Below are 13671 nucleotides of genomic sequence, written 5' to 3' on the forward strand. Positions count from 1 at the left end.
CCAGAGGCACAGAATATGCAGGCCTGCAGAGACTAGATCATTTGTATACAGACAACAGTATAATCACTTTCCCAGAATTACAAATTTGGCCTGGACTTAATCCAGGGGATTATTTGAGATACCTACAGGACTTTGTTTCCTGAGGAGGTATTAAAAAGGTAGCTACAACTCTTCCCCACTGTCTTCGGAAAAACTATGCTTAACTGAAACACACTTAAAAAGGACTCATCTACTTGCTTTTCACTCAACTATGTACAAATTCTGATGAATGGAGAAAACTCAAATATAAAGATCTATGGGAAAAGGAATTGGGGGGGGAGTCATTGGAGCGTGGGAGCAAGCAGAGTTATGGGAAGCTCATGTCAAATCATCCATTTGTGTAACCCTACAAGAACAATGTTTTAAGACACGATTCTAATGGCATACTTTGCCAGTAAAATTATTCTACATCGGAGAAATTAATTTGGATTTGTGTTGGAGGCTCTGGGCACATGGGTCGTACCACCCATGGGAAGAGTTTTCGGAGGCTAGTGTCTGGCAAACAGAGTTGTGTATGAGGTTCTATTCTTCTCAGTGGAAGCAAATCCCTCTCCCCCTATCCTCCCACATTCCCTTTTTTATTTTTCTGTGTCACCGCTTTCCTCCTATTTCTCACTGTTATGAAGGGTCTGTACCTTCCCTCAAAAATGTTAAAACTGTAAGCCAACTACGCACATTGTCTTATGTGATTGTAAAACGTATGCCTTGATACTTGATTCTAGATACACAGAGGTTGCAACTTGTACTTAATAAAGAACTTAAAAAAACAAACAAAAAAAAAACAAAAAAAAAACACAAAGGCAACGTGCAGCACCCTAAACCAAAGTACAGGACACAAGAAGCAGCATTGAACAGTCAGATTAAAACAGACATCAAACAACAGAAAACCAGGAAATTCAGGTAACAGTGATTACACGCTCAATAAAGAATCAGTCTGTAAAGACTTATAGCACTATGGGGACTGCCTACAGAGACTAAGCCTTTACACCGGCTGGATAGACATATCCCATTTGGAATTCTAAAGTGCTTCATTTCAGAAAGGTCATCATACCTATGCCCCCTAGTGGCTGGCAGCATAACATTCTATGAAACTATTAAAAGGCTACAAATCCTAAGTGACCCATAAGGCTACAGATGTGGCTAGAACAGCTTAGTTTCTTTATGTATGCAAAAAAATATATATTTTCATTGTACATGAGAGCAGACTCATTACTATAAAGATCTATGATCCTTGGATAATGGGGCAATATATGTATAATTTTTTATTTTATTTTACATGTAATAGTTGGTGATGATCCCATTAATAATTACGGTTATTCAGGTAATTGGGGCACGTGTTGTGTATATATTTCTTTTTATGGTATGGGACCAGGCAGGGCCGGATTTTCCTATAGGCTAACTATGCTTCAGCCTAGGGCCTCAAGATCAAGAGGGGCCTACATTCAAATTGTTAACAAAATGAAAATTACACTATTCTAAAAACAGTTAACACAAACACTGAACCGAAAATAAGGAGAAATTCTACGCATATGATATGACCAGTGGCGTACTAAGGGAGGGGAGGGGGGGGAGGGTGGTCCGCCCCGGGTGCTACTTACTAGGGGGGTCCCCGGTGCAGACTGCAGACCGGAAATGAGGGCCACTGGACCACCAGGGACCCCACTGGACCACCAGGGATTTAAGGTAATTTTTTAGATCACCCCCCCCCCTCTCCTCATCACCCCCCTCCCCTCATCTCGACTTTTTTAAAATTTATTATCCGTGCCACATTTTTTATAAAGGTTAGTACCATTCACAACATTGATTTATATCACAGTAATGATGTATTTTATTGTCTCATGTAATTTACAAACTTAAAAATGGGAGGTGAAAGGGCCTCACAAGTGGAATAGCCTAGGGCCTCTTTTCATCTAAATCCGGCCCTGGGACCAGGGGAAAATATACCACATTTACACAAATCTAATTGACCATCGAATCGAATGTGCACCTCAAGATTTGAAACCTGGAAGCTGAAAAATGTTTTTGCTGGCGAATGTAATGATTTAGACAAGAAAATAATACTATACAAAATTGTTCTACAATGAAAATGTTTATTGCCATATACCATAGTAACATTGATGGTATTTCAACTTTGTTAAGTCAATATTTTTTCTTACGCTCTCCTTCAAGAACGAAATTTGCTTGTGTGAATTTGCCTGTCTAAATTCGCCCAAAAAATTTGAACTTTGCCGCAAATGTAATTCACCATCGAATGTATTGCGCAGGAAAATTTTGTAAACTTTATTTTCCAAAGAAGTTGCGCATTACATTCGAGTAAATACGGTATATAATTTGCAGGAGGGAAGGCGATCGGAAACCCACCTTGTTAATAGACTATTTATAACAGAGGGGTACAGGGTGAGAGAATTGGATTGTCTGGTCCCGAACTGCTATGCACTCAGGCAGTATTCAACAAAGTCAGGTTAAAGCAGAAATCAAACAATAAAAAAAATCAGTGAATCAGGATGAGGAAGAAATAAAAAGTTTAGAGAGACAATCCTTATTGGAAAATCAAGACAATCCACAAAAAAACAAAAAGAAAAATCACATTAACAATAAATTTGAATATGCATTTATCACCAGATTTAATTCTCAGGCTAAAAGAATGGAAAAAATCCTGAAAAAACATTGGCACATACTGAGGAAAGACGACATATTAGGAAAGATAATCCCTGAAAAACCTACGGTAATATATAAAAAAGCAGAAAATCTAAAAAATCAGTTAGCACCGAGTTTATTAAATACAAAAAAAGCCAATACTCATTTATTTGATTTAAAAGGTTTTTACAGTTGCGGAAAATGTTCCACTTGTAAATTTCAAAAAAGAACAACACACGATTTTATAGGCACTTATACAAATAAAAAGTATGAGATCAAGAAGTTTATTCAGTGTTCCACCACGTTTGCCATCTACCTTCTACAATGTGGTTGTGGTGCACAATATATAGGAAGAACTACACGAAAATTACATACTAGATTAGCTGAACATTTTTACAATATCCGCACCAATAAAACTGAACACAGTGTTCCAAAACACTGCAACACATGTCCGGCCTTTTCATGGGAGAATTTTACAGCAATCGGGATAGATAAAGCCGAGAAAAATTGGAGGGGAGGAAATAGATCCATATTATTAAATAAAAAAGAAGCACAATGGATTTATAATTTAGGTACCCTCAAAAAAGGCCTTAATATGGATATAGACCTCACAGGTTTAATCTGATTTTTCAGGGTTCTCTCCTTTTTCCTTCGCTCAATTTTTTCCTTTCTCCCCCCCCCCCCCCTTGTTTATCGGTCTTTTTTGGTCTCTGTTCACTATATATCTTTTTTCTTTATATATTACTTGCATATTTTTATGTATAAGTTGTATATTATTGTCAATAGACCATATGTTTATGCCCCCTATGATTTCTAATTCTTGTTTCTTAAGTCCACAGAAGTCTTTTTGGGAGTAACAATAATCTCATTGGAGTGTTATACATTATAATTTTTTTACACTGTCTTTTTTATACTGTCTTGTTTTATAATACAATGTATTCATGATATACAGATGGAAAAAGTGTCCCAATATAACTGGATATATATATATATACATTTAGATTTTCATTAGATTTAGATTTTTATATCTTAATTTTAATTTTCATTTTTATTTATATTTATTTTTATCTTTAATTCTATAGTTAATTTTATGTGTTGAAGTATGTACCCTTTCATTTTGGGTCACTTTAAATCTACTATGTAGTAGTCTGTTGTCCGAGGGGTTCTTTTATCGCTTATGCGTTCCAGTATGAAACGCATTGAAGCTTTTTCTTGATCGAAAAACCGGAACCGGAAGTGACGCCGGATACACTCAGTGCGTTCCAAGCTGAAACGCACATGAAGACGGAAATACACAGGTGCATCACATCTCGGCAATTCCGGCGGCAGATTTAAATGGCGACCCCTGGAACGGAACAACCACAATCCCTGAGGAAGTCACCTAGACGAAACGCGTCGGATTACACCATTTGGGGACTTACTTTGATGCTGTTGATACCACCCTAGTGTGGTTTTTATGCTGTTTTACTTGGATCCTTTTGTAAGTGCATTTGTACATTAAATTTTTTTGATATAATTTTCTGTCTGCACTATCATTTGGTTTCTTTTATTCCAAGTTCAGAAAAGTCTGCTATTCCATATATGCTGCAAATCCTGCCTGACTGAGGATGATGGGCCTGTTTATCATTGAAATCTTGTGAGTTCCAAACAATCATCTTGCGTGTCACAATATTTTGGTTCTGTAATGCACTATATGCGATTTATTTATTTTATACAGATATCGCTTACTTCATCATTATAAGGTTGTATATATATTTTTATATCTGCACCTTAGAAGTGTTCATTTTACACTTTGCATCCCTACTTTCTTTTTGTTTTATAGTAAAGCAGGTCACAGCAAATAAACACTCCGTAATCAGCATCACGTAAAATGCAAGAAAGTACATAAAAATTGAAGATGTATGCTTTTGAATAAATGCGTTTTCTTTCTTACTTCTAAACATATCAATCAATGCTTTTTTAAAAAGCTTTCCTAATGTGTACAGGGTAGAATAACTAATGTGCTCAAGAAATCCATGAATTTGGTTTTTATATTTACATACTGTATATATATTTTTTTTAACTTATTCTTTGCCTTAATCTCCATCTGTATGTCCACTGTACTATAAAAATCCAATGCAACAAAAGTATTCTTAATGACAATGATTTGTGATGGGTGCTTTGGTATACGCTGTATACCTTTGTTCTGTTATTCTTCATGGCCAAATGTATGAATGCACAAATGATTGGACTGGGTCTCGTTTTGCTGCTGTAACAATTTCTACTTTTTTTAGGGAGGTATGCCATTAGAAATTTTAGACGGTTCATGGGGTCTGCACCTGGCCACCCACAAGAGTATAAGCGAGGTCAGGTGCTGACATTGGGCAATTAGACCTGGCTAAGAGTCATTACTGGTTTACGAGGTTTAGGGGCCCTGGAGAAAAGATCAACAAATGTGGTATTTTAGAAGTTTGTATTTAGAAAGAGGTAATGAAAAATACATCTGCCGAGACTCAGCCAAGTAGAATGCAAAGTGCATTACCGTCTTCCTTGATTGGGTCAATCTGGGTAAACTCACCACCAGTTTGCTTTGGTTAAGAATGAGTTCCTGAGCCAAATCCTCTCTCACTGAATCACTGGGGGACTCTTATGGACCAATTAAAACTGCTGGCTAAATAAAGAATACAAACAGTCCTTTAAAAAAATAAAAATAAACTAGGGTGTGAATGCAGGTGTATTAAGTTAATGACTTGAGAGTTTTGTTGCCAGTATCTTGTTGCTACTCATCTATATCATCACTATAAAGTGAGCTTGCAGAAAATTGTAATGCCCAGGGCTAAAAAGATACGATTAAAGGTCTTATCTCCAAAAATGATAGATTAAAGATAATAGAAACTAGTGAGACAGATATCAGCCATACAATAGTTTTTTTAAAGATGTGTCAAGGCTTTAGATATTTCGATAAACACAAGCATTTACTGGAGGCAAAATTAGGAAGCGTGTGTCAACACATGGCGAAACGCGTGTTTTTGCTACTTCATCTGGTTTAGATAACTGAACTAAAAATGGATTTATAATGCTGGTCAAAGGGGTCACGATTATCCAATGGGCAGTAAAATGTGAAGTGTTTCCATGTACATGTTATCACTGAATAGACACACTATAATGAATCCCACAAACACAAAGTCCTACGACAATTTGAAGATGTTATTACATCTTATGCACATGATACATCTTTCTCTAATTCTAGAGCATTTGGAACAAATTACAGAAACATATGTTTTATATTTAGAGGAAATACAGATTTTGTGCTGGGGAAATAAAAATAGCATGCTTAGAAAATAAAATAACAAGTAACTTACCTGAATGGTCATCCCAAAATTCAGGGGTTACAGTGCTTGAAATGTCACTGCCTGTAATCCAAACACATTACTTAAATTTGCTAGAATTCTGATTAGTGTTATTGCAACAAAACTGTACAAATATATACATAGGATATATAAAGTACTAACAGCTCTGGTGACCTATTCGTTAACAGGACTGTACAAAACACACAGAAGGTCATCCATTGAGACTTGAAGAAAGAAGATTTTGCCTAGTCTCTACTTAAAAATATTGTGTTAGTAAAAGCTATTTATTATAATAATAATAATAATAATAATATTAACAACGTATTTAACCAGGAAATTCTGGTTTTATTCTGGTTTTCAAGTACGTCCTGGGGATGTTACCTTAGCCCAACATCCAGGGGTTGTTACCATTCCCCAGATTAATGGTACTCATTTTATCTCTTTAAAAAAAGATCTGGTTGTTTTTTGTTTAAACAGGATATTCAGGACTATAATAGCTAGTCTGCATGGCATTCAATTGTTTTATATATGTTTTATAAATTTGCCATATTTCATATAAAATCCCACTGATGTGTGGATGTCTGTAGCATGGAACAAGAGAGGCAGTGACCCTCACTAAAATATTCCTCCTTTTTGGAGTCCTCCCTTGTGCTGCAAACAGTGTTAAAAAGAATAGATTGCAGGCTTCCAGGGTCAGTTGGGGTGGTGGTATTAAGTATTTGTGCAGTAGTTTGTTGGATCGACAGAAAGCTACCATAGTAGCCTGTGAGAGCAGCAAAACTGGGTAAAAAGCAAACAGATGAATTTCAAAGGTGAGTATTATTCTGTGTTTTATTATTTTTATTTTTGTATTGTTTTTGTCAACTCCAGTCTAGAACACCCATTAAGCTGCCAAATAATTTTAGAAAACAAAAAAGCAATAATTCTGTTATTTGTTTCCTTAAAACTGACACTTGTTGTAAGTTTGTTTTCTAGGAATGAAGAAGTGATAAAGAAGACATGTTGGCCCCAAATCACTGCTTGTGCCCAATTTACCTTTTTCTTTTCTATATTGTGATACAGCAAGGTAAAAGAAATGCGAATCCCGCAAACATTATGTATGTGTGGTGATGCCCCCAAGCACCCAATTCTTATCTGACTGCTAACTAGACTTGGAGATTTGTTTTGGGCCAAACTACCATTCTGCTGAACACGTGTCGATCAGGTAATTGGCTGAATTTCCCAACTCCGAGCCAAATAGTACCGGAATTATGGACGAACGAAACTGCACAATTCTGAACATAGTTGGGCCGTGATTCTGAATTCCAAAAATAGAGATTATGGATGGGGAAAAAAGATGATTCATGGCGTGGGGACAGTCTGTCATGTATTCATCCGCTTATAAAAATGTGGTTAATGACATTTACTGTCCACACAGGAAAAGTTGTGCCGAGCAGCAACCTAATCCACAGAAGGGTTAATGCTGAGCAGCAATTATGCAAATGAAACCTGGTAACTGACTTTGGGGTCAAAGGCCGGTTACAGCCTATCAGATCTAGAGGAGGGGTATTTAGGCCCAGTTCTCATCCTGCTCAGTGCCCTGTCATGGTTTCCCTTGTGGTTGTCCGAGAGTGCGTTCCTGTTTATAGTTTTCTACGTGGTTTTTGACTTTGGCTTTGTTCATTGACTTCTCTATATTCTGGTATCCTGACTCCTGGCTTTCCTCATCGCTGCGTCCCTTTCTGTGTTCCCTGACCTCGGCTAGTATTTTTGACTATTCTTTGTACGTTAAATCCGGCCATTCTAAGGACCGGTAATACGTTACTTATTTGTCATCCGTGCTGTACAGTTCTACGTGCTGGATCAAACAGTAATCCTGACACAGTCACAATACTGGATTTTTTTTCACAGATCCAGTGATTGGCCCATTTTTGGGCCTTTTTCTTCTGATTTAATTCCCTATTCAGAATCTCAGTTGTGAAATTTTGCCAAGCCAATCCAACATTTTGTCGAAATTTGGATGTCCTGAAAATTTTTCAGAATGAAATGGTTTCAGCCGAGCCACATTTTTTCGTTATGCATAAGTCTACTGTTAAGGCATCGCTAACCATGACACATGTTTGTGAACAACCTTTACCATAACTCTCAGCCATTCTAAAGACTGTCTTCAAATAACTCCAAGCAGTCATAAAAAGCACTGTGTTTACACCTTCAGCGGGTACTTCATCTGGTTACTAAGTAACAGCCACGCCACATTAGTTCAATTATTAAACCAGTACAGAATATGTTTCCACAAACAGTCTTATCTGTTCAAGTGTTTTATGAAAGTGCATTTAGTAGACAGTGAAAGCGAAATAAAATGGAACTTAAAGTGGCTGAGCAATTTAGAATTATACATTTTTATTGAGATACTTGTTCTGATAAAGACATAACATAAAGTAAAGGAGAAGAGATTTCACATGCTGTATTTAGACATATATGAATCTCTGGATCTCTACCTGCTGAGAACTAATTGGCTCATCATGCCCAGCTGGACATTGTAAAAAATAAATCTGTAATAGGTCACGTACATGCTGTTTATCAAAGACTGCAGCAAATGTAGCACACATCATCATGATCCAGCAGAGAGTTTTTGTGTATTCTACCACCCAAATTAGGCTGCATTTTTAGTACGATCTAGGTACTATACCTCGTCTTGTTCCACCATGAGGAATACTTCCTGCGATGGGCAATTTGTTTATTTCATCCAGTTCCCATCTGTCATCCATGACATTACACAGACTGGACAATGTTACGGCTCCTATGGAAATTAAATACATATTAGCACGTTCTGATCACATGAGATGGCTAAGAAAAATACATTAGAAGTTATGTGATATTCTGATGACTTTTAGTAAATGTGTCTGTGGTGGGAACATGAATAAAATGAGAATGCACTGGGTTACAAAGGGGTAAAAGTGGACACAATCCTGTTCACAAGCACAGATATACACACTAACAAACATGCATTTTGGACTTAATGGATATCCGGGAGGCAGACCAATACGTTGTTCTTTTAGGATCCTGCTGAGTGAGATACTGCAATCTTTCTCCATCCGTGCTACATTGGCAACTGAGCTATAGACCAGTGGCCTTCTTCACTTAGTGATATAAACAGATGGACAAGCCCAGGCCATTTATGGACTTCAAGCACCGCCAGACCACCAAGTCTCAACAATGGGCTAGGAAGGGGCGACCCACCAACACTATGGCTGGGTAACTAAACCAGCGATCACACATCTGTTTATCAGATTACAACAGTTCCAGCACAACCACCACTTCTATGCATACACTGGCCCAAGATGGAAATTGTGGATCTCGTTCCTTTCTCAACAAGGGCTCACACCAGTCTAAGCGAACGTGCACATGGTAGCTGCAGCCACAAAAGCCCAGTTTGCAACTTTGTTTTCCTGGCACTATAGTTTCCCTTTAACCCCTTGAGGACACATGACATATGTGACATGTCATGATTCCCTTTTATTCCAGAAGTTTGGTCCTTAAGGGGTTAAACACCAAAACAAACACCAATAAAGTGGATTTATGGTGGAATCTCAGTAAAAAATAAATTTACTAGGACAAGATTGCCATGTGGCATATGTGTAAATGTTGTATCAGTTAGTTAGTTACACGTAGCTAAGATACAATCAACACTGTATTGAGCAAATGCAGGAATGCAGAAACTGAAAACACTTCCCCTCCTCCATTGTTCTGGGTGAGCCATGTGGTCTAACAGGTAAGGGAAGTTAGGCTTTGTTCAGCTGATTGTGTAAAGAGTATATGTGGGTAGAGTTAACTATAGGAGGAGCTATATGTCTATATCATGCATTTACACAGTCAGTTCTGGGCTCAGATCTTGCTGTATTTTGGTGACATTAGTCCCTCTGAGCCCCGGTCGGTGAATCGAATAAAGAATCTCTTCCTTCCTGAAGAAACCTGTGTCCATCTCTCTGTGCTTGGCTTCCGTCAGTTTCTCCGGTATCATTTGGTGCATTGGGCCGGGAAGCTCATCGTTCAACGGTAGCTGAGAGGCAGAGGCGTGAGACGGTCTATCTTTGCCCACGTTCTCTACGGCTGCACCCCTGAACTTCTGCGTGGACCTCCCTTCGTCTCGGCGCCACTGGTCTGTTGTCCAGGAGATCATCGGCCTCTACGTAAGAAGTGCTGGGGTGTCCCCGTCGATGAGTGTGAACCCAGGTTCAGGAACGAGGAGGTAAGACGACTGCTGTTTTAGACGGCGGACCCACTAGGGGTATACCGATTGTGCGGTAGGCCCATAAGGGGTTTGAATTGTGTATGGAATCTGCCCCCTCTGTCGGAGGGAAGGAGCGAAGGCGCACCGCTCAATCGAACGCTCTTTAGTAAGACCGTTTGATTTGGTTAGTCAGGCAGGGTTCTGGTGTAAATAGCCCTAGCCGGACACCGGTGTCTTGTCTAGACTAGCGTTCTAGGGTGTATATTTTGTTCGCTAGGTCGGAGGGACCGGGAGACTAAGCGGCGTCTGTGTAAATTCGGTTCGCTAGCTCTCAACCTATCTTGGCTAAGTGGGAAGGCGTGTCAATTTGGAACCCACTAGATTTTTGATAGAGTAATCGACTAAGAGGCGTCTGTGTAAATTCGGTCCTCTAGCTCGCTATATGTGGTGCTTGGGCAGTGTGGCTAACCAAAACGGATGTAGATAGTTTTAGGTAGTCCATCAAGGTACTGGCCAATAGATTAGTTGGGAATTGTATATGTGATAAAGATTGTTTAGTAACGTGTATATCTTGCTAGATAGCGTGAGCTCTGCCGTCTAGCGAGAGTGTTAATAGTGTGTTGCTGTATTATAGTGCACGGTACCATAACCCTGTATATTTACTGACACTGTATATAAGTACTAATAATTGTCGTCTATTGCATGTCTAACACCATAACCACTAATAATTGTATTGTGACCTTAAATTGTACTCTAACCAATGCTAACCGTACTATAACTACTGTTTGTAAAGACGATGTTACTGGGGTATGTTATAGACGGGTAATTCAGATATAGGGAATAATAGCGTCGGTGACTGTATAGTTTCGCCAAAGGGCACAGTATTAGTTACTTAGTGACTGGTGTAACAGCTGTGTGTGTACGGGAATTCCCTGTATGTTTTGTTGTATGAGTTTGACCTAGTAACTGTGCCACATGGTGCTGTTGCCAGGGAAACGAGTGTGACTGTTAGAGGTGTGTTTGTTGTGTTTCTTTGAATTAGACGCTCCGTTGCTAAGTATGGCAGCGCCGGAATTTAAAGATTGTTGATCCCTTAGAATGTATGCTAAATAACTTTAAAAAGGGATATAATGTGTGTGATTTTGGGGACTACCTTATGTAGTAGAGAATGACCAGTTTTTGACTGTTAACACAGTTTGTGTTACTAGATGGTTATCAAAACTGGTCTGTCCATCCCCAATGGAATCTGACCCATCTGACCATCCCTCAACTAAATTCTTTAGCAAAAACTGGTGCAGCTGGTATGTCCCCCTGTGCTCTAATTGTCTCTGGCTCTCAGATGCCTGTCCCCTCCTATTTCTGTGCCTACCTACCCCCCCAACTGGTTCTTTGTATTCAGTTTTGTTATTAGCAGTCAAAATTGTGAGGAGAATTCTTAATAACAGTAACTGAATCCACTGAAATCAGATAATTCTCAGCAATTACAAAACACCATAACCACTGATAATACCATAACCACTGAAAACACCATAACCACTGATAATACCATAACCACTGAAAACACCATAACCGCTGAAAACACCATAACCGCTGATAATACCATAACCACTGAAAACACCATAACCACTGAAAACACCATAACCACTGATAATACCATAACCACTGAAAACACCATAACCGCTGAAAACACCATAACTACTGAAAACACCATAACCACTGATAATACCATAACCACTGATAATACCATAATCACTGAAAACACCATAACCACTGACATAACACTATAATTACTGAGCCTTGTGTGCCTTTAGTAACAGTAAATTAGTTTTGAAATACAACTGGATGAAATGGTCAATGGTATAGGATGCTGGAATACACTTTTACCATTTTTTGTTACTGGTCAGGCTCCTCCTAGCCCTGTCCGAAACATTTTGTTAACCGAGTTACTGACCAGTAAAATTAATTTATCCATTTCCACCTACCTCACCACTCCCCGACGGAACCTATGACTAAACAACCCTATCTAAGTCCCACCCTAACCTGACAAATGACCGGTGCCCTCCAACTTTGACATTTACAAATGCCACTGCATCTTACCCCTGGTCCCCCACACATTGATATTAATGGTCAATTACAGTTGGCAGACCCTGTATTTGTTTATGTCCCGTTCACCATGACTGATCTGTTTAATTGAAAGACCCATAATTCCTTTACGAAAGCAGACGAGTCACCTAGTGCTTTCTATGAGAGATTGCTGGAGTCATATAGATTATATACTCCTTTTAATCCAGAGGCCCCTGAGAACTCTCGAATGAACAACTCAGCATTTGTCAGCCAGACCCAAGGTGATATCAAAAGAAAATTGCTAAAGTTAAAGGGATTTGTAGGAATGTCCATATCACAGTTAATGGAAATTGCAAGTCAGGTGTATATGAACAGGGAGGTGAATAGAGGAGTTGAGAATAGGCTGAGTAAGGGAGGAAGTAGGAATCACTGTGTGTATTGTAGAGAGGAAGGATATTGGAAAAGTGACTGCCCACAGAGGGAATATAAAGCAAGTTATAGATAAGACAAGAGAGAAGGTTACGAGATGGTTACAGAGGTGGCAATAGAGAAAGTCTTGGAGGGAATGACAGTAGTAACAGAGGAGGTGTTCAGGGAAGTAGATACTATTCCCCTACCCAGAGATTAAGGGATAGAGAAGATAGAGATTTTGTCGGTCTGGCTGACACTGTCATGGAAGACTATTGATACCGACAGGGCTCCATCCCCCTTTAGCCGAGTGCAGCCTATGGTCGATGTATCAATAGAGGGAAAGAGGAGCTTTTTCATGATTGACACTGGTGCTGAGTACTCTGTGGTAACTAACCTAGTTGCTCCTCCTTCAGGAAGACTATAATTATGATAGGAGCTACTGGGAAAAGCGCTGCTAGACCAATTCTCAGGAGTCATACTTGTATTCATTTGGTTAAGCACCAGTTCCTATATATGCTGGAGTGTCCAGTTCAGCTTCTAGGACGAGATCTATTATTAAAGCTTCAAGCCCAGATAACTTTTAAACCCAACGGATCAACGTCTCTGAAGTTTAATAGATCACCAGGCATAATATCAGTATCGGTGCAAAGGGAAGAAGAATGGCACTTCTACTCTATAATAACAAATACAGACCCTAAGAGTGATGAATCCTTATTTGACATTTCAAGAATATGGACAGATAATAATCCTCCAGGACTTGCTCGCAATATTCCACCAATACACATTGAATTAAAGCTTGGAGCGTATCCTGTTAGCCTTAGTTAGTACCATATATTATAGAGGGCTAAGGAAAATATACAAACCTATGTGGATAAGTGTGTAAAGTACCTGTGAATATTTATCCACCTGTTCATTCTTACCATCCAGGGGATCAAGTGTGGATAAAAGAATGGAACACTGTCCCATTAGGTTCCAAGTGGA

General features: G+C 38.9%; 1 protein-coding gene across 1 annotated transcript in view; it reads right to left on the reverse strand.

Annotated features, from left to right (window-relative positions):
* AMOTL1 (angiomotin like 1) overlaps positions 1-13671 on the reverse strand; it is a 173548-nt gene that overhangs the window by 122136 nt on the left and 37741 nt on the right. The window contains exons 2-3 of the mRNA XM_063430626.1: positions 8674-8784; positions 6018-6068 (exon numbers count right to left, since the gene is read on the reverse strand). Coding sequence (XP_063286696.1) covers positions 6018-6068; positions 8674-8752 — 130 coding nt within the window. The 5' untranslated portion in view covers positions 8753-8784. The remainder of the gene's footprint in view (positions 1-6017; positions 6069-8673; positions 8785-13671) is intronic.

Source organism: Pelobates fuscus, chromosome 1 (genome assembly GCF_036172605.1).
Source record: "Pelobates fuscus isolate aPelFus1 chromosome 1, aPelFus1.pri, whole genome shotgun sequence".
In the NCBI taxonomy this organism is placed as follows: Eukaryota; Metazoa; Chordata; class Amphibia; order Anura; family Pelobatidae; genus Pelobates; species Pelobates fuscus.